The sequence below is a fragment of the Phaseolus vulgaris genome, chromosome 5 (genome assembly GCF_000499845.2).
Source record: "Phaseolus vulgaris cultivar G19833 chromosome 5, P. vulgaris v2.0, whole genome shotgun sequence".
NCBI classification, from domain to species: Eukaryota; Viridiplantae; Streptophyta; class Magnoliopsida; order Fabales; family Fabaceae; genus Phaseolus; species Phaseolus vulgaris.
In genome coordinates this window covers 10,817,440-10,843,011 of record NC_023755.2, presented here as the reverse complement: position 1 = coordinate 10,843,011, position 25,572 = coordinate 10,817,440, and the positions used below count along the sequence as shown (strand labels likewise).

Sequence of the window (25,572 nt, the reverse complement as noted above, 5' to 3'; positions counted from 1 at the left end):
GGTAACATGCACAACCAAAAATCTTGAAAAAGGAGTAATCAAGTTGTTTGTTAAAAAGCAAGTGATAAGGATTATCAAATTTAAGAACTGGTGATGGTAAAACATTTATGATGGTTACAACAGTGGTGAAGGCTTCACCCCAGTATTTAATAGGAAGAGATGCATGAGCAAGAAGAGTCAAACCAACCTCAGTAATGTGACAATGCTTTCTTTCAATTGAACCGTTTTGCTCATGGGTGTAGGGACAAGTTAAACCGTGGTGGATGCCATGTTCAACAAGATATGGTTTAATGCATAAAAATTCTTTTGCATTATCTGTTTGAATAGCTTTAAGTTGATACCTGGTTTGCTTTTCAGCAAAGGTTTTGAAAGATTTAAAAATAGGTGCAGCTTGGGATTTACGTTGTAAAAGATAAAACCAAGTATATTTTGAGTAAGCATCAAGAAAGGCAATGTAGTAATATGATCCATTAGAAGATGCAGTAGGAGATGGTCCCCAAATATCAATATATATAAGTTGTAAGGGGGCAGTGTAAACAATGTGAGAATCAGAAAAAGGTAATTGGTGAGCTTTACCAAGAATGCAAGAATCACAGAAACCAGTTTTTGCAGAAAAGGGAAGTTTACAATGTTTGATAATACGATGAATAATAATGTCATTAGCATGACCAAAGCATGCATGCCATAGAGTGTAAGTGTCAGTAGTAGATGAAACAGTAGTATGATGAGCAAATGATGGAGAGTAAGGAACAAAATCTGAGAAAACATATAGACCATTTCTAAGCCTTCCTTGAAGAAGTATCTCCTTGGTGTCCTGCTTTTTGACAAGACAATGGTGAGGATGAAATTCAAAGAAAACAACATTATCATGAGCAAATTGAGAGACACTAAGAAGATTTTTATTGATATGAGGAACATGTAATAGTTTATTCATAGAGAATATATGATGATTTGTTGGATTAATGAAATCTGCATAACCAATATGTTTAATATATAAGCCATAACCATTACCTATTTCGACAGTTTCGGATCCAGTATAAGGGATTTTGTCATGGAGAGTGGAAGCATCATACGTAAAGTGATGAGATGCACCACTGTCAGGGTACCAAAGAGATTCATGGGTAGAGGGAGGAGAACCGAGAATGGATGGTTCATCATTGTCATGTAATGGAGGAGCAAACTGTGAATGGTTAGCAGAAAAAGAAGATGGAGGTTTTCTGTCATACCTATGCCAACAATCGGATGCATAATGTCCAGTTTTCTAGCAAATTTGACACTTAATCTTGGTGGGAGAAGTGAAGTTGGAAGAAGATGAAGAAGAGAGCCATGATGGTTTTGGTGTTGATTTGTCACCGGCAAACCGAGAAGACTTGGAACTGAACTTGGATCTTGAGAAGCCACGAGTGTTTTTGTGCGCATTTTGAGAAGATTTAACATGATTAAAAGAAGTGGCATTAACCTGATAAAGAAGATCGTTGCTGTTGCGATATCTTTCTAAGCGTTCTTCTTGGGCCAAAAGGAGAGCCTCAACTTCTTCTACCGTGTAAGGGTCTGTGCGAAATGTAACAGAGGTAATGAAGGCATCGTACTCTTCAGACAAGCCATCAAGAATTATTTCAATGTGTTCTTCTATGGAGATGGGTGATCTAGCGGCAACCAACAAATTTCTTGATGTCTTGAAGATAAACAAAGATGAAACGCTCTCTTTTGGGAGTGCGTAAAAGCATGCGTAATTTCTTGACACATGCTCGGGTCTTTGATGCATAGTGAATCTGAAGATTGGACCAGATTTGATGAGAGGAAGAGAGTCCCACCATGTTGATAAGAAGAGGAGGAGAAATGGAAGAAAGGAGCCAGGCTACAATGGCCTGATCTTGACGTTCAAAAGCAAGAAAAGCAGGAGAGAAGGTGGAAGTAGATTCATCTACAGTGGAGGAAAACCGGGGAGGAGTAGATGCACCATCCAAGAATTTGGTGAGATTGAGACTTCTTATGCATTGCCATTAAATTATTATTTTTAAATAGTTAACTCTCATTTATAATTTGAAATTGAAATCAGATTAGTCTCCTTTTCGACGGAAAAATCATATCCCAAAACTTATCTCCTTTACATATATATATATTATATTTCATTGTAATTTTTCTTTTTATTTCCATAGAAATTTGCAAGGGTTTTTATTATATAATTATAACATTATAAAAATTAATAAAAAATGTATTGTAATGATTATTTTATATTTATTTAATTTTTTATAACTTTAATGTAAATTTTATTAATATATTTTAATCAATTTTATATAATAATTAATTTTAATCATATTTTTATTTTTATTATCAATTAAATTAGACACACATAAGCATATGGGCTTGCGTTTCTATTAATATTAATTTAAAAATTAAAAATAATATGAAACTCACCTTTATTTATGCCACATCATGTTACATACACATCAACATATGCATTAACTTTGTATATTTTTTCAATCATCCAACTATATTAGTAAATTTCATTAAATTTCGAAGTTAAAATGAACAGAGATAGTAAAATCACATAATTAAGAAAATCACTTAATCCAAACCTGTGCAGCAAAAGTCACCTAGCTACAGTACATATAACTAAAAATACACTTAAATCAAAATGACAATAGAATTTTGTTTTCAAGTAAATACATTTTTTTTAATGTGAAACATTACATATTTCAAATATTAACAACTGCTTTGTATTTTTGTAAATACTATAGCACTAATTTAATTATTGAATGAAAAAAATGTAAAAGAGAAGTGGGAACTTGGATGGGCCAAATGGGCCTCCTTATCGTTAGGACAAGACCCAAGAAGGAGTGTATTTGTAAAAAAAGTTTGGGTAGAAGAAAGAGTGTATAGTATATACCATCACGTCGTTTCACTTTCACAGTCAATTTTCTGCTCTGTGGAGATGGAGCCAACTGACCCAGAGGTAAATAATGGTGTTTTAAAGTTTGATTGAAACATATTTGTTGCATGTTTTGTGATTGCATAAGTTGGCTTTGTGGGGTTTTAACTTTTAACCACAATGTTAATGTTACAAAAATTGTTTGTAAACTTGTACATCTTGATGATCATGGAAGAGGGTTTAAAAGGGTTTCATTAGAATCTTAGCTAGGTTAATTATTTTTATGAACTTCAGTATTTTTAAGGGAGGGAGAGAAAATGCAAGAAAGAAATTATGCGTAGATAGTGATGGAGAGATGTTGAAATGTTTTTGCATGGTTCTGGTTCTGATGCTAAAGGTGAGAATTCAGATGAAAAGGTCCCCAAACTGAGTTTAGGAAATGGGGGAGAAGTAGTTAAGGTGGGACAACTGTGGTTTCAAATTATGGTATTATTTGGAGAAAATTTGCGGCTGTAATGCTGTCAGCTAATTAATTATTTTAGTGATAAATTTTTGTTATATGATAATCTATGAAAAACCTAAGGTCTTTCTTCTCCTGGTTGAAATTGTAAAAGCATTACGGAAGATTTGCAGTTTTGGATTTGTGGCAAAGCGACAAGAAATGGAACTTGTATTTTCCTTCAAAACTTCATCATTCACTTCTATGAACATAGTGTGAAAATTTCCTGAACATGCTTGCTAGATCAAATATAAAGAGCTAGCTTTTAAAAGGTAGCTTTTTTAAATTTAAAACGATGAAGGTTATTCCTACCTCATGGCTACCATCGCTACCTGTGGTAGGCTGCACTTTCGTCAATTTTGTAAAAGTTGAAATAGCTATGGAGTTTAATATTGGGTGTTGGCATATCCCAACTCCTGCATATATTTACATCTTGTTTTGTTGTTACTACTTACTAATTAAAATTAAATGTAGGCATCTCATAAATCTCTGGTAACTGATGCCGAATGGGTATGTAAAAGCCCCAATTCTGGAATCTCTGCTACGTCTTCAGGATGGCCTTGCTTTGATGACATCAAATCATCTTCTCTTGCTTATTATCCATCGGCAGAAGAGCAAGCAACTGTGGCAGTGCTGCAATTGCAGCACAAAGCATTAGAAGCTTGTCAGAAGTTCTTAGTTGGCAATGCTGCTTCTAATGGTGGTGAAGATGATAGTGATGATGAGGATGAAGACGAGTGGGTAGATAATTACGACCCTAAAGAATGTGAGGAGTATAGGTTCTTTGAAAGAGTGTTTGCTGAAGATGGTGACTTGAGGAGATACTATGAGAACAATCATAGGGAAGGAGATTTCTATTGTTTGGTTTGTGGAGGTATAGGCAAGAAAGTATGGAAGAGGTTTAAGGATTGCACTGCTCTAATCCATCACTCCACTGCCATACTAAGGACAACAAGGAAGCGAGCTCATAGGGCCTATGCACAGGTGATCAGCAAAGTTGTTGGTTGCAACATTGATCAATTGCCAGCTATTGTGTTGAAGGGTTTGGATTCCTCCTTGGAACGTTCAACGAAGCCGTTGGTGAGCAATCCTAATTAATATATCTGTATATTTTATTGAGTCTTTAAATACATTGTTAATGGTTACTTGGCTGATTTTATTTTTACAGGTTGAACCCAAAAATCTTGCATCTGCTTTTGAGTTTAAATAAAGTATATTTGTTGCATATTTTTGTGATTGCATGTTGCTTTTGCATGGTTTTTTAACTTTGAAATAGATCATGGATGGCATAAAAGAGGCCGAGGGAGCTTCTAAAATGTTTTTTTTAGAATGTTAGCAAGGTTAATTATCTTTATGTATCAATACTGCCTCTTTAAGGAAAATAAAAAAGCTTGAAATAAATTATGAGTACATAGTGATGTGAATAAGTAAAATTATTTTGGCATGGTTCTGATGGTTCTTTCTGTAGGGTTTTGAGAAGGAAGGTGATAATCTAGATGGAAAGGTCTCAGAACAAAGTTCAGAAAATGGAAGAGAAATAGTTAAGGTGAGACAACGGCAGTCTTTTTTATGAGTACATAGTGATGCGAATAGGTAAAATTATTTTGGCATGGTTCTGATGGTTCTTTCTGTAGGGTCTTGAGAAGGAAGGTGATAATCTAGATGGAAAGGTCTCAGAACAAAGTTCAGAAAATGGAAGAGAAATAGTTAAGGTGAGACAACGACAGTCTTTTTTATGAGTACATAGTGATGTGAATAGGTAAAATTATTTTGGCATGGTTCTGATGGTTCTTTCTGTAGGGTTTTGAGAAGGAAGGTGATAATCTAGATGGAAAGGTCTCAGGAGAAAGTTCAGAAAGTGGAAGAGAAATAGTTAAGGTGAGACAACGGCAGTCTTTTTTATGAGTACATAGTGATGCGAATAGGTAAAATTATTTTGGCATGGTTCTGATGGTTCTTTCTGTAGGGTTTTGAGAAGGAAGGTGATAATCTAGATGAAAAGGTCTCAGAACAAAGTTCAGGAAATGGAAGAGAAATAGTTAAGGTGAGACAACGGCAGTCTTTTTTAAAATTTGAATGCTAAATAGAAGCGTGCACCTTTACACTTTTTGTTTTTCTCCATTTTGAAATCCTCCTATGTGTATTTTTCTGGTTTTTATTCATGGTTATCATGTTATTTAGGGAAAAATTGCTGCTTGATAAGATAACCTATGTAAAACATAAGGTCTTTCTTCTTTAGGTTGAAACATTTATGTAATACTAGATAAATAGTTACCAAGATACACAGGAGGAGTGCATTGATCCCTGAGGCAAAGATTTAACTTAGTGCTCCTTCAAAGGTTGATGTTTATTTCACCATTCACTATTATAAACATAGTGTAAACTTTTCTTGACCTTGCACAACCTGTGTTAGGCTACACTTCAGTTTTCTGATAATCAGAAAAGCAAAGGAATACTAGTATTGGGTGCTAGCAAATCCCGACTCCCACATTGTTTACTTATTACTGGTTGTTACTAATGAAAATTGATTGTAGGAATCACATGAATCTCTGGTTGCTGGTGCTGGATGGGTATCTGAAAGGCCCAATTCTGGTTTATCTTCTACAGCTTCAGGATGGCCTTCCTTTAATGACCTCAAATCCTCTTCTCTCACTTATTCTCTATCAGCAGAAGAGCAAGCTGCTGTGGCAGTGCTGCAATTGCAGCACAAAGCATTAGCATCTTGCCGGAAGTTTTTAGTTGGTGATGCTGGTTATGACAGTGACGAAGATGGCAAAGATGATATTAATTCTGAGAGTGAAGATGAGGAGGAGGAAGATGAGTTGGTAGATAGTTATGATTCTAAAGAATGTAAGGAGTACAAGTTCTTTGAAAAGGTGTTTGCAGAAGATGCTGACTTGAGGAAATACTATGAGAATAATCATAAGGATGGAGATTTTTATTGTTTGGTTTGTGGAGGTATACGGAAGAAGGTATGGAAGAGGTTTAAGGATAGCATTGCACTGATTCAGCACTCCACTTCCATACTTAGAACAAAAAGGAAGCGAGCTCACAGGGCCTATGCCCAGGTCATCTGCAAAGTTGTTGGTTGGGACATTGATCAACTGCCAGCTATTGTGTTGAAGGATTTGGATTCCTCCATGGCAGGTTCAAAGAAGCTTTTGGTGAGAAATCCTTACTGATATATATCTGTATTCTCTATTTTGAGTCTATAAATACACTGTCAATCTGACTAGACTGAGTTTATTTTTACAGGTTGAACCCACAAAACCTGCTATGGGTTGTATTGATGATTCAAATGTAAGTGTCATAAGTGAAGTTTTATCTGCCCTCTACTATATGGTTTGATATTATATTTTCTTTAAATGTACATACTGAATAGGTTAAGTTGTTTTCACAGGCTGAACCGGAAACCTGATAATTCCACTGATAATCGTATTCATGAGTAGGACTATGTGAATATGGTTTGTAGGGAGGCCTATGGAACTTCTTCGTGATGTGCCTTGTGACAAGTTTTTAACTTTTGTCTGGAATTTCCCCTGCTCTTACGGATACTTTTGTAAATCCTTCAACTGCAAAAAATCTCATTCAATACGATGGCTAACTCACAAGTAGTTAATTCACATTTGGCGTGTTCTTTTTTGAGTTTTATGTTTTTGTTTTGAATACAAGAGTCTCGCTGAATATGGATAATGGCAATGGATTATGGAAATTTTCTTGTGTCTAAACTATTTTGAGAATTATGAAAACCAATTACAAACTTTTGGCCTGTTTGTTTGAAGTCAGATACATTCTCAAACTTTTGGCCTATTTTGAGAATTATGAAAACCAATTACAAACTGTTTGTTTGTTTGAAGTCAGACACATTTTATTATTGGTTGAAATATATTGAAATTTTTAGACCGTGTTTAAGTTGATAAATAGACTCATTCATGATTTTTAATTTTCAATAAGTTTATCTAGCAATGCAGTGTGTTTGAGAAAGTTAGCTTCTACGTGTAAATTATGTTAGAATGCGTTTGACATGTAAAATAAATTAATTTTCTTGCTTATTTATTAGCTAGTAAGTTTGCTTTAATTTATGGTTGTTTCAACTCTTTTTCTATTTAAAAGGAAATGGGAAATTTTTTTTTTACTTTGTTTTAGGGTTTAGGGTTTCTTTACATTAGGCACCTATCAAAAATCTTCCGGCATCCCATCAATTTTTTTTAAAAGTTTGTTTTATCTTCGTTTTTTTTAATGACTTCCACAGATTATTTTTTGCAGAAGCTTTTTCCATAACATTTTCATGTAGTCTGGAAAACCTTTTTTAGAAATTTCAAAAACGTTTTCTGGAACATGATTTTTGGAATAAACTTTCTGAAAATATATATAATACATTATGGAATGTGTTTTATAGAATAGTTTTTTTCGAAGTGTGTTCTGGAAAAATTATTTCAGAATGAAGATAAATTAAATGAGACATTTGATTATTTTACCATAATGGGGTGCAGGAAAAACTTTCATGGATAAAGGAATACACCCTTACATTAGCTCCAAACTTGTTACAAAAGCCTAGAAAAATATTAAATAGATTACTTCAAAGTGTTTCATTTAAGCTTTAACCCATATAAGGGCATCTCTGATGTTGTTTTCAATATTAAAAATGTAAAATGTGGGTTTTAACTTGATATCATCTTCAAATAACTATATTTAATTATATTCCAATAAAGGAAATTTTAAAGGACAAAATAGTAAATATCAACTTATTGTATAAATTTATTGAGGTTTCAAAATATTATTACTCTTTTTCTTAAACAAATTGCAATATCAACTCATATCTCTCCGATAATGAAAAGTTTCTCCAAACAAATAATTACTTTATTTAAACATTTCACTTCAAATAAGTATTGTGGTTTATCCGTGTGAGTATGAGAGAGTTTATTGGTAGCTTATCTTCTTTCTTTGATATTCAAATTACTTTGGTTATTGAGTTTTATGGAGTTATACATGTCATTGAAGAAGCTAAAAAGATGGGTCTTACTAGTTTATGGCTTGAATGTGATTTTGTCTTAGTTTGTGCTGCATTTACTACTAAGACTAAAGTTCATTGGATTCTTCGTAATAGGTGGAACACTTGTCTTGATTATTGTGAAAAATCAGGTTTAGGATTTCTTGCATTTTTCGTGAAGGTATTGCATTTCCTGAATAACTTGTTAATTTAGGGTTTATTAATGGAGAACAATTTCATTAATATAATAGGCGTCCATCTAGTTTTTTCTTAGAATTATTTATTAATAGGTATAAATTACCTAAGTATGGCTTTTCTTAGGTTTTTTATATATGGGTCTTACTCTAATCCCTCCATATTTGTTTGTATTTCCTTTCTTAATTTTTTTAATAATACTTTTTTCATGCGGTGATAGATGATTGTTGATACTTAAGAGTGTCAGCCTGACTGAAATATCCAGTTTCATAGTGATGCTTAACATGAGAATTTTTATAAAAAAATACTTAAAATAAGTATCTTATATTCTTGTTTCAAGATGCTCTTCTTTCAAGATGATATAGTGGCCTTTGCTCTCATTCCTAATGAACACATATGGAATTAAAACATTACTAATATCTCAACAATAAATAAAGAAATTGACATTAATTTTTAAAAATGTTAAATGAAACTGATTTTTATAATCAACTTAAAAAAAAGAATTGTTTATTATTAATTTAATATCACAACAAAGATTATAGCAAGTAACTATGTGTCTTGAAAAACTCAAAATAATTTTCAAAGAGCCAATGTTCTTTTATGTTCCTTTTACTTTGGAACTACTTTTGTGAGACTGTTGCCCCATGCCTATGATCTTTACACGACTCATTCTGATGCTCCCCTAGATAATGGTCCATACTACTATGCAAATCCAAGTGAAGACTTTTACTCAATCGCTTAGGATATTGTCATTCCATCGAGAGGTATCCTTTTTGCCATTATTATCTACTTACAATATGAATCACCAACATTGATAGGAACACCGGAGACGAAAGAGACACAAACACTTAGATATGTGTAATCTTTAAACGGTAGAACATGAAATATAAATCTATATATTATATAATTATGACTTATATAATTTGACAATTAAAATTATGTGAATAAGTATTTCTGAGTTTTTTTTTTTTGCTAGAAAGATGTTTTCCATGGTTGGTTTGTTCCTTATTTTTATAATCATAATAAAAATTATACAATAAGTTTTAGTTTTTTAAAAATTAATATATTTGTCTTTTTTAAAATTGTGTTGGAATTGTGCTAGAATTGTTAAAGACCAAAAAATATTTTTTGAATTGGACACTTCACTGATACGTGTCATACGAGTGTTGTACGCCTGTCATTGTCCGATACACGTGTTCGACATGAACACACCATTTAAGGGACGTGTCCAAACTTCATATTGCAACAATGTTTTGTTGCTCATTATATTTTGCTTCAGAGATTCAAAGTGTCTAAGGTATATGAAAAGGTGTCTGTTATTACTGATTCATAAGTAGAGACTATTGGGAAAAACAGGTAATTTTCCCACTAAAACAGAACACTAACAGAGCTACCTGACAAATAATATTGAATACTATAACAAAAGAGAAATCAACATAATACTAATAAATAGAGCGGAATAATAAAAGAGATAAAGAGAAAAAAATACACCCGAAACTTGTTAACGGAGTTCAGCCAATTTAGCCTAATCTCCGAACACAGCTCAAACAACCCGCTTTTACTAATGCGGGAGAAGATATTACAAATTTGGGATATTAACAATGAAGGAGGAAAGGTTAATTTATAACCTTCAAACTCCCTCCTCAAATAATTCTCACCGATGTGGGACTTGGGATTAAGCCAAAATCAACAAATCTCCACCTTGGTTTAATCTCAAGTCCCACCTAATACAAATATTCTCAAAACATAACAAAAATGTGGTGCTTCAAATTTGCGCCTCCGAGCGCCAACTTCAAATGTGCAAGATATTAACCAAGTCTAAACAGTGTTCAAACTTGACCCTTGTAACCACCTTGGTGAGCATATCTGCAGGATTCTTCGTAGTGTGAATCTTCTGGAGAATAATCTCCTCTTCTTCGAGAATCTCATGCACAAAGTGATAGCGAACATCAATGTGCTTCGTCCGTGCATGAAATACTTGGTTCTTTGCTAAATGAATAACACTCTGACTGTTAGAATATAACTCAAGTTGTTTCTGACCAACTCCCAAGTCTTTAAGCAACCCATGAAGCCAAATTGCTTCCTTCACAGCCTCTGTAATCGCCATATACTTTGCCTTTGTCGTAGACAAAGCCACCATAGACTACAAGGTAGACTTCTAACTAACTAACTGGCGCTTTTGCTAAAGTAAACAAATAGCCAGTTGTAAACCATCGCTTATCCAAATCACCTGCATAATCAGAATCACAATATTCAACTATGCATTAGTCAAGTGATTCATTTTGCTCAAATGCCAATCCAACATCTAAGGTATTTTGGAGGTACAGTAGAATCCATCTCACAGCTTGCCAATGACCCTTGCCCGGATCATGCATGTACCTGCTAACAACACTCACAGCCTGTGAAATACCTGATCTCATACACACCATTGCATACATCAAGCTTCCAACTGCATTTGCATATGAGACTTTCGCCATGTATTCTCGTTCTTCATCAGTCATCGGAGATAAACAGCTACTCCATTTCAAATGAGGAGCAAGTGGGGTACTTACAGGTTTTGTATCTTTGTGTATACCAAAACGTTGTAGTACCTTATACAAATACTGCTTCTGTGACAACCAAAGTTTCCCCCTCTCTATGTCCCTGTTTATCTCCATGCCGAGAATCTTATTGGCTTCCCCTAAATCCTTCATCTCGAACTCTTTACTCAACTCAGCCTTTAACCTGTCAATCTCAACTTCGCTCTTTGAGTGATCGTATTTGCTTCTCTTATACTTCTAACCCTTCATGAACTTATCAAATCGTTTGTACCACTGTCTCGGAGATTGTTTCAGTCCGTACAACGATTTGCTAAGTTTACAAACCCAATCTTCTTTACCAGCAACCTTATATCCTTTTGGTTGGGTCATATAGATTTCCTCCTTCAAATCACCATGTAGGAATGCAGTCTTTACATCAAGTTGAGCTAGCTCCAAATTCAACTTTGCTACCAAGGCCAACAAAATTCGAATGGAGGAATGTTTAACAACTAGAGAAAATACCTCAGTATAATCAATTCCCTCCCTTTGAGCAAAGCCTTTAGCAACCAACCTTGCCTTGTAGCGAACATCTTCTTTATTAGGAAATCCTTCTTTCTTTGCAAATACCCATTTGCACCCAATTGCCTTCTTACCTTTTGGTAATTGTGTCAGCTTCCACGTCTTGTTCTTCTTCAAAGACTGCATCTCCTCTTCCATCGCACCTGCCCAATTACCACTCTCTGAACTCAGATGGATTATGGGTAAGTGGATGGAATGTCATCAACAATTGAAAGTGCATAGGCAACCATATCCATGAAACGAGCAGGCTTCTGAATATCTCATCTCTGTCTTCTAACTTCAATTGGCGCTGATTGTTGTTAAGATTCTTGGGTAGGAACCTCTTCCTCATCTGAATCTTCTTCTGCCATAGGAGAGTCACTTGTGGTATTTCGTGCTGGGATCACCACTGTCTACTCAAACTCCACTTGTTGCGAAGTACTATCAGCTCCTTCTGGATTTACCTTCTTTAACATGGCAAATTCATCAAAGGTAACATCCTTGCTGATAATCGTCTTTTTTGCCTCTAGACACCACAAACGATATCCCTTCACTCTAGGACTAAAGCCCATGAAAAGAGTTTTCTTTGCCCGTGGATCCAACTTAGATTCAATCACATGATAATATGCAATAGAACCAAAAACATGCAGAGAATCATAATCAGTTGCAGGTTTTCCAGACCATAACTCTAACGGGGTTTTGCCATCTATAGCAGATGATGGAAAACGATTGACGAGATGTTGAGCGTATGTCACAGCCTCAACCAAAAACTCTTTGCCTAACTCAGCATTAGACAACATACAACGAACTTTCTCCACAAGTGTCTTGTTCATACACTCCGACACCCCATTTTGCTGTGGTGTTTTTCTAACAGTGAAATGTCGAACTATGCCACAATCTTGGCATACCTTAAGGAACAAATTACTCTTGTATTCTCCTCCATTGTCTGTTCGGAGAACCTTAATCTTCCTTCCTACCTGGTTTTCAACTTGAGCTTTCCACTTAAGGAAAATTCCAAGCACATCATTTTTGTTCTTCATAGTAAACACCCAAACTCTCCTGGAAAAATCATCCACAAAAGTGACAAAATAATGCCTACCTCCGATTGACGGAGTCTTGACAGGTCCCCACACATTTGAATGCACATAATCCAGAATACCCTTGGTATTGTGAATTGCAGTGCTAAACTTCACTCTTCGTTGTTTTCCCAGAACACAATGCTCACAAAATTCAAGTTTGCAAGCCTTTGTACCTTTCAACAATCCCTGCTTGGTAAGAATTTGCAAGGATTTCTCTTCAGCATGTCCCAACCTCATATGCCACAACTTCGTAGCCTCGGCATCCTTCTTAGTGCTAGAAGTTGTTGTCGCTACTGTCCCCACCTGATGTGAATGTAACTACAAGAATACATGATTCTTTGACATTCTTAGGAGCAACTTGAGCTGGTCATAAATGGCACCTTACTTTAGAATTGGATCAATGTTCTAATTCAAGAACTCACCAAGACTTAGCACCAACCAAGACTCATATGGAAGTCCATATATTGTCAAATGGAATCAAAACACAAGAAATAAAGAACAAGAATTGCAAGCTGGACAGAAATGAAATAATAAACTACTGCACCGAACAGAAACTAGAAACAAAGCTGGAAAACAGAAAAACAAACGGTAGAAATGAAAAGAAACAACAAACAAAGCTAATCTACCGAATGGAATTGAAAGAACATGAAGGAAGAACACTTATAGAAGGAGTTTGCTGGATTTTGAGAATTGGAAGAACACTTCACGCCACTTGGTTCCTTGATCCAAGATAAGTGATGGAGTGCCGCCACTTGAAGCTCACCATAGCTCACAAGATAAGGCAAAGGAAGAAGAAGACTCAAGACTCACAATTTCTCTCCAAATTTGAGTATAGTCTCTCTACTATAAAATTCCAATCTGAAAAATACAAAGAGAAGCACCTTATTTATAGCCTAAGAGGTGCTGAAAATGCAAGCTAAATGACACACAAATGCAATGAAATTCGGCGCCAATCTAGACAATGAAGGAAGTGTGACTTTCCTTCCTAGTTTGGCACCTCCTAATCTCCTATCTACACTCCCCCCTATACTCCCTTACTACTTACACCTTTTTATTACATTCACACCCCTATTCTACAAAAGAAATAAGAAGAGCCATCTTATTATACTCTTGTCCCAAAGCTCTTGCCATGCTCCTAGTAATTCGTTGGGCTTGGGCCCCTTGTTGGGTTTGGGCTTCATGGGCTTGAGCATCCTCTACTTGGTTTCCATCATACTCCCCGGGTTGGAGAGAATTCGTCCACGAATTTGGGAAACCTGCAGCAAAAGGAGTGAGATCAGTAACATTGAAAGAATTACTACCAAGATAAGTAGAGGGCATATCTAACTCATAGGCATTATCATTAATCCTCTTGATGACTTGGAAAGGGCCATCACCATGAAGCATAAGTTTGGACTTCCTTAGAGAAGGAAATCTATCCTTTCTCAAATGAAGCCAAACCCAATCACCGGGCTCAAAGATTAAAGCCTTTCTCCTTTGGTTGGCAGTGTCAGCATACTTACCAACTTTCTTCTCAATTTGTAACTTGATGCGGTTATGCAAATCTTTAATAAAAGATGCCTTTTCAAAACCGTCTTTGCATAGCACCTCATCAAGTACAGGAATGGGAAGAAGATCTAGAGGTGTGAGGGGATTAAACCCATAAACAACCTCAAAAGGAGAATGGTTAGTGGTGGAATTTACTACTCTATTATAGGCAAATTCAACATGAGGTAGTAAATCCTCCCAAGCCCTTGGATTTCCGGAAATAAAGCATCTCAATAATTGACCCAAAGTTCTTGCCATGCTCCTAGTAATTCGTTGGGCTTGGGCCCCTTGTTGGGTTTGGACCCCTTGATGGGCTTGGGCCCCTTGTTGGGCTTGGGATTCATGGGCTTGAGCATCCTCTACTTGGTTTCCATCACCACCATTGTACTACCTTGATAGTAATACAAATTGTTCTTCCTCACGCCTTTCAACATCACCAGTGCTCCTGAAGTTGCTTTAAGAATTCCATCTCGCATTGTCACAACTAGGCCTTTAGATTCTAAATCCCCCAATGAGATGAGATTCTTCTTCAACTTTGGCACGTACCGTACATCCCGCAAAATTCTGGTGGATCCATCATGATTCCGCAGCTTGATTGAACCTATCCCAGCTGTCTTACATGGATTATCATTACCCATGTAAACAACCTCGTCATCAAGTTCTTGAAATTCAGAGAACTATTCCCGAATGGGACACATATGATAGGTACAACCTGAGTCTAATATCCACTCATCTAGATACGATGATGCTGAAAGTGAGACAATTAAAGAGATATCTGATTCCATATCACTTTTTCATTTTGCAACATTTGCATCTTGCGGAGCCTTCCCTTTCTTCTTCAGTTTTGGACAGTCTTTCTTCCAGTGTCCTTTCTCATGACAGAAAGCACACTCATCTTTGGCAACGGCTCAACCTTTAGACTTAGACCTCCCTCTTATCCCCTTTGTTTGGCTTTGCTGATGACCTCTTGCCACCAATGCTTCTTCTGATGTCGTTGATTTGGTTTTCATCTTATCCTGCTTTCTCAATTCATGACTATATAAAGCAGAACAAACAACATCTAATGACACATTTTCCTTCCTGTGAAGGAGCGTAGTCTCCAAATGTTCAACTTCATCAGGAAGAGATGATAACAACATCAAAGTCAAATCCTCATCCTCAAACTTCAAATCTAAATTCAACAGGTTTGCTACTAATTGATTAAACATAATGATGTGTGCATTCATAGTACTACCTTGTTGGTAGTCAAATCGGAACAACCTTTTCTTCATCAAAAGCTTGTTCTGACCACTCTTCTTCAGAAACTTGTCCTCTAATGCCTTCCACAGTTTGTGTGCAGAAGTCTCGTTTTTTACAGCATACTTCTGCTCTCTGGACAGACAGGATCGAATAGTTTCGCATGCCAACCGGTTTATGATGCTCCAGTCTTTCTCCTCTACCTCTTCTGGTTTCTCTTCTTCAATAGCAATATCAAGTCCCTGCTGAAAAAGAGAGTCCAAGACCTCTCCTTGCCACATGCTGAAATGTCCAGTGCCATCAAATATTTCCACCGCCAATTTCAAAATGGATACCAGGAACCTCGACCTGATGACGAGGAGCCCGAAACTCTGGATACATCTTTCGGCCAATTTAGCCTAATCTTCGAACACACCTGAAACAAACCGCTTTTACTAACGTGGGAAAAGATATTACAAATTTGGGATATTAACAATGAAGGAGGAGAAGTTAATTTATAACCCTCAAACTCCCTCCTCAAATAATTCTCACCGATGTGGGACTTGGGATTAAGCCAAAATCAATAGAGACAACTAACAATGTCTATGTATTGTACTTTTTTTTTCTTGTTTGTTTGTTATTGGTAAATTTGTAACATTTTATGATTTTGTCCTTGTATCTTGAAACCAACATGTACAATAATATACACCACTTGACAACCGTGATATGGTAGGGAGGAACTGATGTGGCTAAAGGCAAAACCTAAAATCATTAAAACAGTAAAATTTAAAATTTTTGAAATTTGGAATGTTTGCTTCCCTTACTAGAAATTAGACTTTAGTGTTTTTTTTTTCTTCAGATTATAGAACTGGAAACTATACTGGTTAAAACCGGACGAATATCAAAGGCTTTAGTACCTAGTTTGTGTTGACCGAAATGTTAAAAATGTATTAAAGATCAGAAGAAGATTAACAAGCCTAAATAATGAATAAATATTAAGTAATGTGTTATTAATTATGATCCAAATGCTAATCTGATCCAATAATAATGGTTCCGTAATAATCATATAAATAGTCACAAGTTTCGAGAAGAGGTACGTCATTATCGCACATTAATTATACCGAACATTGAATAGTAAATACTTTCTTGATCTTTGGAGCACCTTTTGCAGGTGTCATCTTGACTGAGAGCCTACACAAAGGAAGGAGTTGACTGAAGTGAAGGATCAAAGGTTGACCAGGTGGAGGAGAAATTGGTGAGTTGAGTGAAGGAGAAAGAGTGACCGACCGATCAAAGGTAGAAGGTAATAGTTCTCTCAATCTCCTTTTAGAGGAGAACAATTGGCACCCATAGCCGGGCCGAGAGAATTTGAAAGAAGAGAAGAACAAATGGTGTCAATAAGGAACATGGTCAGTGAGAAGATGTCAGATGCTGAAAAGATGACATTGTTGATGTCTTTGCACAGAGAGATGGTGGAGATGAAACGCAAGAATGAAGAAGAGATTCAAGCTTTCCGAAAGAAGAATGAAGAAATGAAGAAGCAACTGACCGAGGTTACCCCATCCTTAAAGCCTGACCATCAGGCTGGAACATCTCGTGCTAGTCCTCCTTATGTTAAGACTTTGGTGGATCCTTCATCCACTCGTCCCAAGAGAGAGTGGAGGAGTCTCGATTCAACAAGTCCTTTTACACGACCGGGACTCAAGAGGTCACCAGAAGACATCCTTTTACCAATTATATAATGGGAGCACAACTTCCACGCATGTGGAAAGGCTGAACATCGATAATTACGATGGGACAACCGACCTTGATGAGCTTATGGACGTCTACACAACTCAGATGAGTTTGTATACCTCAGACGACGTTGTTTTTTGCCGAGTGTTCCCAACATCGTTGAAGATAGGAGCCTTGAGTTGGCTTACAAGACTCCCCCACCACACTCTATTGACTGCTTCAAAACTTTGTTGACTAAGTTTGGAATGTAGTTCACCACTAGCCAACGTCACATCCCACCTCGAAAAGCGCAATGGTTACATCTAGACTTTTCAGGTTAAACCTCTTGAGCTTGGGGAGCAAGTGTATCGATCAAAACCAAACGAATACTAGAGGCTTCGGTACTCGATTTGTGTCGACCAACTTGTTAAAAATGTATTAAAGATCAGAAGAAGATTAAAAAGCCTAACCAATGAATAAACAATAGGTAATGTGTTATTATTTATGATCTAAACGCTAATCCAACCCAATAATAATGAGTCCATAATAATCATATAAATAGTCATAGTTGGATGGAGGATAAAACCGTAGAAGAAATAAACATGAAAAAAGAATAAAAAAAGTGAAATATACAGTAGATTTAAGTCAACAAAAGTTTATTTTGATGGATAAAAATAAGATACATAAAAGACTGGTAAATTTTTTTTAGAATCCAAAAAGATAGAAAAAATAAAATATGTAAAAAAAAATTAACCATCAAAATATGTAACACAATATTTCTTGATAATAGTCTTTATTTGTTAAATATTTTATGGACTATAAAGGTATTTAGCACTACAAATTTATTCAAAAAAATATTAAAGCTACATGTGACCCTCTTTTGGATTACATTAAAAATTTATTTAGAAAATTTTTCATAAGAATTTTCGCAAAAAAGAAGATAAAAAGAATTCTTTTATAAATTAAAATTAGACTATGCCTAAATTGAAAAGATAAAATTTTAAAGAAGTGGTAAAAAGCATAAATTAATTAAATTTATAAAATAATTCTTTTTATTCTCATATAATTTTTTTTCCAAACAAATCCAACGAATTGTTCCAAGTCTTTGTGGGGTTGAACAAGAAGACTTCCTTTCCTAAATATCCAGAAATAAATATTATAAAATATCCAATAACATCATCACTTCATTGTCACTTATGGAAATTGCCGGCAACACCTTTGTCCTCTTACTTCACAATTGGTCACAAAACAAGAAACAAAATTTCCAAATTTAATCCATTGGTCCATTCTATCCACTAATATAAGTTCAAACCTAATCTTAAAAAATCAAATGTAGATATATAAATATTATCTCTCTCTATATTAATACTATTATTAGTTAATGTAAAATTAGGACTTTTTTATATACTCTATCACATAATATTGTTGAATTGAATTTGGTAAGTGGATTATACCATGAATGAGTCTTATAATATGTTAAACTTGATTTAAACTCACAAAATTAATTTAAACTATATTAGTTAACTTTTATTAGGAAAGGAACATGTTTAAAAGAATCAATCAATCAATTAATAGTGGTTTAAGAGGGCATTAGACAAGTCAATGCTTGAGCACAAAAAATGCCTTCTAGTGAGAGAGAGACAACATATATTGGAATGGTGCGGCACCAAAGAAATAATAATTATAAGAAAAATTGGCCAGCAACACAATTTTTTATTAAAAAATATAAAATTACTTGAGAAGTTCTTTGAATAATATATAAGATTCACAATTTTTCTTATATTTTTTTAATAAATTTTAAATAATAATATGGTTAAAAGAATTTACATGATTTTTATCTATTTCAAGAGATTACTACATCATTGATCTTTTGACAAGAGTTTAGAATTCCACCCAAACCCTCCTTTAAAAAAAGTAAAAATCAAGTGGGAATCTACCTTCTTAAATGAAAATAAATCATCATATCTCCATTGACCATGAATGCTCCACACAACACTGCGAAAGTGGGTCCATCCAAGCCATTATGAACAATTAATACGTTTTGTTAAATGTCCAAACTCAGAAACTTCCTAGAACTTTTCAAAGAAAAAGGAAAAAACTTGTATGACTTTATATTCTTTTTGATTTTGTTTTTGTTTTTGTTTTAAGTTTTAGTATTTATACTAGAACAGTAACTTTAACTACTGAACAATTTTTTTGTCAGTTTATAGTTTATAATTTTCAAGGAAAAATTGTGACTGGTTTTTGATATTAGAACCAAAAGAACAACTGAACTAAAGGAACAGTTTAACTTGTTATATGTAACACTGAACTGAATTTCCGCTTTGTTCCTCTACCTTCGATCATGTTCATGGATTCTCTTCTCTCCACCCTCTTCTTTCTTCTTATCGTGTCTTCCTTCAGCCATGTCTCCTCCTTTGCTTCACAGCCGCCTTACAAAGACCACTGTGGTTCCATAGTTCAAGAGTCAACTGCCACTGAACTCACCCGCAACTCTTTCCCTTTTGATGATCATCACACAGGTTACTTCACAGGAGGTGGTAGCATCATCGATGGTGGAAGTTCCTTGTACCAATACTTGACCCTCCAACCAATTCACATACGTGCCACTCAGTCCTCTGACTTGTTCAAAGTTGAATGCTCTGTATCACTCGCCTCCAGCATGGGTTACTACTACCCTGCAGGGAACTTCAGTTATGGTGACAGATTAAGGTATGGGCGTCAACATCGCTACCGTAGAAGGCATGTAAGCTTCAGGCTTGAAGGGTTCTGGTCTGAGTCTTCAGGGAAGGTTTGCATGGTAGGGACAGGAAGTGGTTATTCAAAGGAAGGTAAGCATCTTAATCTGGATATTGTGTTTAAGCTTGATAATGTGTTGAGTGTAAGCAATATCACTATCTTGGTTAGTGGAAGTTTGGAGAGCTTGAGTTCTCAAAAGGATGACAGCTACTTTGAACCCATTTCTGTGCTGCTGTTTCCAAAAGGGAATTACAGTTATACCTTGGATTCCACAGAAGTTGCCAATGAATTCTCTTCTGGGAGTGATGCTGCAAAGGACAGTTTCTCATTGAATTCATTGAGTTTTTGTTCACGTCCCCTTTCAAGGGAAATTAGACGGCTTCAATTAGAGTTCTCTCCTGAGTGCAATTCTTCAAAGAACTGCACTCCTTTTAGTGAGAGTTCTGGTCAACTGCCATCTCTGATGTCTTTAAAAGGCATTGAATGTTCTCTTGCTGACGACAACAAACATAGGTTGCGGGTTATAGTGAGGTTTTTGAATACTAGTGATTATTGGATTGGCCAAAGTTTCAATCCCAAAGCTATGTTGGTAGGGGAGGGATGGTGGGATGAGAAGAAAGGCATGTTGTGTGTAGTGGCTTGTCATATCATGGCCAAGGAATCATCCTTGGGTGGTTCTCATGTGGGTGATTGCTCAATAAGACTAAGATTGAGATTCCCCTCAACTTGGTCAATCAACAGCACTAGTAGCTTAGTTGGCCAAATTTGGAGCAACAAGAGTTCTGACGATACAAGCTACTTCAAGAGGATAACATTTAGAAATGAAGAGGATGGTAGGGTGGGAATTTTTCAAGCTACTAAGTATGAGTATAGCCAACTAGAAAGAGTTAAGAAGTCATGCCCAACACACAAGCCTGTGAAGAACAAGGGGAAAAGATATCCAGATGTCTATTCTTATGACTTGAGATTTGACATGGCAGTTATTGAGTCCAACAAAAGAGTAGCCTGGGGTTATTCAATTCCCTTGGCTGTTGGTGATGAGGTCTCTTCCTCTGTCAACAATGTCTCAAGCTCCATGATAGACGCTACTGAGGTTAAACTCAGCAGTGGTGGCTTGTTTAATATCAGCTACAAAATCTCACTGTGGTTTAATTCAACCAATGTCAAGAATTCCCTGCTTAATCAGTCCTCTTTTTCAGGGAGGATTTCAGCTGAAGGAATTTATGATGCTGGAGCAGGAAACTTGTGTATGGTAGGTTGCCGTGATCTTCTCTCAAACCCTCTCATACCAACAGCTCATTCTGTGGATTGTGAGATTGTAGTGAAGTTTCAGCTACCACCATTGGATGCAAACAATGGAATCTTCATTAAGGGAAGCATTGGAAGCACACGCAAAAATTCAGATCCTCTTTACTTCAAAACTTTGGAGTTATCTTCAGCTGCATTTTACAGTGAAGCAGCTGCAAAGGCAGTTTGGAGACTGGATATGGAGACCATCATGGTTCTGATATCTACTACTCTAGCATGTGTTTTTGTGGGCTTGCAGATCTACCATGTGAAGAAACACCCCAATGTGCTCCCTTTGCTCTCACTTGTTATGATGACACTGCTTACTTTGGGCCACATGGTACCCCTTGTTCTTAACTTTGAAGCACTTCTTGCTCAAAATCCTAACAACAAAAACTTTGTGTTTGGAATTGTTGGGTGGCTTGAAGTGAATGAAATAGCTGTAAGGCTAATCACCATGGTAGCTTTCTTGTTGCAATTCCGACTCCTTCAATTAACTTGGTCATCAAGAAAGAGTGATGAAAGCAATAAAAGCCTCTGGATTGCTGAGAGGAAGGCTTCTTATGTCACTCTACCCTTGTATGCTGCTGGCTTATTGATTGCATTGCTGTTGAAGTTGAAGACAGATGGGGAGGTTCCTGTGATTACTTCAGTGAACCAACATCATTCATCTTGGGAGAACTTAAAATCTTATGGTGGTTTGGTGTTGGATGGCTTTCTCTTGCCACAGATCATTCTGAATCTGTTCTCTAACACGAGGGAGAATGTTCTTTCATGTTTTTTTTACTTTGGAACTACTTTTGTGAGGCTGTTGCCACATGCCTATGATCTTTACCGGACTCATAATTATGCTCAACTAGATAATGGATCATACATCTATGCAGATCCAAGTGCAGATTTTTACTCCACTTCTTGGGATATTGCCATTCCATTGGGAGGTATCATTTTTGCTGTCATTATCTACTTCCAGCAACGTTTGGGTGCTCATTGTATTCTGCCTCAAAAACTCAAAGGGTTTAAGGTTTATGAAAAGGTTCCTGTGGTGGCTGAATCAGAAGCTGAAGTAGAGACCACCAACTTGTAAAATGCACTTTTTGACACCAAAGTGAAAATGTTCTAATCATGTGGAATCAAGATTAGGCCATTTATAATTTCATGTATTTTGTCTATGAAATTGTGTTGTTGCAATATATATATAGTGTATGCAAAATAAATTTTGTTACAGTAAAAGGACTTGTCAGCTGAGAAACTTTCAATACAAAATACAGTTCTTTGGTAGGTCACACACTTGGATCATATTGATTCTCTAGATAATTTTTTCAAATTACGGAAAATTTGATTCCTAACACTCTATCAAAATATTTGAATATATGCCTTAATATTTGTTGCTTCAAAATGGGTAATTTAGTTTTTATGAATTTGTTAATTATATTTCTAATCTTTAGAATGTTATTGAAGCAAGGACATCGATCTTATTTTATTTAGACTCAAGGATGTTATCGATTGTTTTAAAGTTTGGAACGTTATTAATATTTAAATTTTCTATTACATTTGGCATTCTGTTAAAATTATTTTTCTGCTTAAAAACCAACAACTTTTTCTAGCCCTTTACCTAACAAAAGTTAAAAGCTTTTGAATATACCAAAAATATCAACGTGAGAGTAAGATGCTGCAGCTAAATATTGAAAGACAAATTCGTAAGATTCCACTAACTTAAGGACAACATGGTTCGATATTTAGCAAAAAAGAACATTGAAAGCAAAGTAAATTACCTAGAAGTAATTGGATCAAAACAAAGAAAATTCTCTTTTTCCGTTGTCTCCAATGTGAGGTTTTTTCTTTGTTTGAGGTGAAACCTGTATAATTCAGCTTTTGTCACTTAACTCTCTTAACCATGATCAACAAAATTATTTAGATCGCCTTGTCCATTGAGCCATATCAGCAAGTAATATCTCATTATATTGCAGCTTCTTCCAAAGAGTTTCTTAACATGAAAATCTACTTTACAATTTGCTTTAGCCAAACCGTTATAAGCTTGAAAAACAAATCTTTTAACTAATCAAACTGAACCACCTTATCAAAATAGTTTGATTTGAATACACCATTTAAATTTTTCTTAAAAATAGTTCATGTTTTTTTCATGCCAATACGGTTCAAAATTAGTCTAGTATGTTTTTTTTTCACCCCTTTTGATGGAGGAGGGCCCAAGCTCACCACACGATGAAAGCCAAGCCTCCAAGACTAGACGGTCTAGCCTATAATGAGGAGCGTCTAGACTCAAAAAGGAGCGTCTAGCCCATGAAGAGGAGCGTCTAGGCCATGATGAGGAGCGGCTACATAAGGAGCGTCTAGGCCATGATGAGGATTCCTTCTAGACCGTCTAGCTTCACATACACATGGGTCAAAGCTACGGTTTTGGGAAGAGAAGACCTTTGTAATTGTTACATAAAGGCCCATTAGGGGTGCTTAGTAATTAGAGTAGTGTAGAAAGCATATTTGTGTGAAACATTCTAGAAAGACCATGGAGGGGGTGAGCATGAAAACTAGACACACCCCTCCCCATGTGCACCCATGTGCCATGTGCACCCATGTGCTTCACATTTACATTTCATTTGGCTAGCATTAGGGTTGCATTATGGTCCTCCTTAGCCTATAAAAGGAGGAGCCTACACCTTGTATTTTCAAGTTTAATTGAGTATTGTTATGCTGCCCATTTTGTGCACTAGCTTTACTTCTCCTAGAAATCTAGGCTATAAACTTCACTCCTTTCACCTTTCTCCATAGAGCTGGCCGAACCTCTCTAAACCATACTCATCATGCACCTTCAAAGCCATCACAACTCCTAGGAGGGCTTTGTTTCACTCATCCATTGCTTCCGCATCATTTTCACTACTTTGATTCAAGAAGAACACATGAAAATGCCATCACCTTTGCTAAGTGTTCTTATGGAGCCTGATTTTTCTTACATGTGTCCTTCTTGATCCTCGACTTCTCAAACTTTCAGATATTCAGGTCTTCAAAAATCTTCAAGTCTTAACATGGTTATAGTATCTGCGATTACACTCCGATGCTCAGGTCAATATTAGCACGAGTTAAGGGTCTTAAGATATTAGAGTTTCATTACCTTTCACTTTGAGGGGATGCTACCTATTTATAGTGGCTGTCTTTGGCCTTAGTATGGATGATTAGGTGTGGTCCAGTAAGGCCCAAGTGTTGCTAATTGTGTTATGAAAAGTGCTTAGTATGCATTACTCATTAATTAGTTACATTGTCAAGATCTGGTTTCATCTCATGCATGCGTTGTTCTGACAATCGAGGTGCCGAGGTGTTGTGACTATGTCGAATTTTGGAAAGTTTCCAAGAAGCATGGTTTCGAGATGACCTTGGTACCTCAAATTGTTCTCTAGTCCTCTAGGCTTGATGTTCTATACCCCTAAAAGGAGAAAGCCCAATGGGCCCTTCTTTAGGGAATACATCATCAAATTCTTTTAAAAGATTTTGGACTTGAGAACGTAGAATACTAGGTTCAGACAAAGTGGCAATGCATGTAAAGGATCATTTACAAAGAATGAGGTTATGAGGTTGTTCAGATAAGATGACTCTTTTTATTTCTTTTTTCAACAAATTTGTCTCCATCTGAATGACCTTGTCGGAATGAGCACTCTTCTCACACGCCTCAAATTCATCCCTAAGGACAACTTTTAGATTTTTAGATTTTTTTTGAATTTTCTATTTTAATTTTCCTTTGTACTTGATTATCCAGTACCTTAGAAGGTGTTAGAGTAAGAAGTACAAACTTATTCTCTTTATGAGTGAAAGTAATCTCGTTGGTTAGATCATTGTGTATGGTTTTCTTGTCAAATTGACAAGGTCTCCCCAATAAGACATGGCAAGCTTCCATGTAAACTACATCACATAAAACATTGTCATTATAGTTGCCCATGAAAAGCTTGACTTTCACCTACTTATTCACAGTCAAATCCCCATCTTCATTCAACCAATGCAGTTTATAAGGTTTAGGGTGGGGAATGACTGTCAAATTATGTTTCTCAATCATCTTGGTGCTACAATAGTTGCAACAAGAGCCACAATCAACAATGAGAGAACATGTACTTTATAAAACTTTACAATGAGTATGAAAAATGTTCTCTCTTTGTGATTCCTTTTGAGCATTGGGTTGATTGCTAAGGGTTCTATGAATCATCAATAAATCTCCCTCACATGGATACGAAGCCTCACTTCTCTCATCAATAAATGCAACATACTAATTAATTTCCTCATCCTAGATGTTATATTCATCTATACCCTTTAAGATCATGACTCTTTTATTGGGGCATTGAGATGTTATGTGACCCCGACCAAGACATTTAAAGTACTCA

At 35.9% G+C, this 25,572-nt stretch overlaps 2 protein-coding genes across 7 annotated transcripts; both read left to right on the top strand.

Moving 5' to 3' along the window:
• Positions 1-2,829: 2,829 nt before the first annotated feature.
• On the top strand, positions 2,830-6,994 carry LOC137835127 (uncharacterized). 6 transcript variants are annotated; one of them, XM_068643480.1, is made up of 9 exons: positions 2,830-2,956; positions 3,846-4,451; positions 4,840-4,917; positions 5,006-5,083; positions 5,172-5,249; positions 5,338-5,415; positions 5,906-6,535; positions 6,627-6,671; positions 6,772-6,994. In XM_068643480.1, exons 1-9 carry the CDS (start codon positions 2,936-2,938, stop codon positions 6,787-6,789), a joined length of 1,632 nt encoding a protein of 543 aa, XP_068499581.1. In that variant the 5' UTR covers positions 2,830-2,935; the 3' UTR covers positions 6,790-6,994. The 6 variants fall into 6 exon arrangements, with proteins under 6 accessions (XP_068499581.1, XP_068499579.1, XP_068499580.1 ...); XM_068643476.1 differs by lacking the exon at positions 2,830-2,956 and adding an exon at positions 3,031-3,269; XM_068643477.1 differs by lacking the exon at positions 2,830-2,956 and adding an exon at positions 3,111-3,331.
• Positions 6,995-19,517: 12,523 nt separating this feature from the next.
• LOC137833956 (uncharacterized) lies at positions 19,518-22,277 on the top strand. Its single transcript, XM_068642026.1, has one exon. The coding sequence runs from the start codon at positions 19,518-19,520 to the stop codon at positions 22,275-22,277; it is 2,760 nt and encodes a 919-aa protein (XP_068498127.1).
• Positions 22,278-25,572: the final 3,295 nt, after the last annotated feature.

Coding starts and splice junctions, on each gene's coding strand:
- LOC137835127 (XM_068643476.1), top strand. CDS start 3,156: ATGAACTTCAGTATTTTTAAGGGAGGGAGAGAAAATGCAAGAAAGAAA. Junction 5,416..5,905: donor ATGGAAGAGAAATAGTTAAG/GTGAGACAACGG, acceptor AATTGATTGTAG/GAATCACATGAATCTCTGGT. Junction 6,536..6,626: donor CAGGTTCAAAGAAGCTTTTG/GTGAGAAATCCT, acceptor TTATTTTTACAG/GTTGAACCCACAAAACCTGC.
- LOC137833956 (XM_068642026.1), top strand. CDS start 19,518: ATGGATTCTCTTCTCTCCACCCTCTTCTTTCTTCTTATCGTGTCTTCC.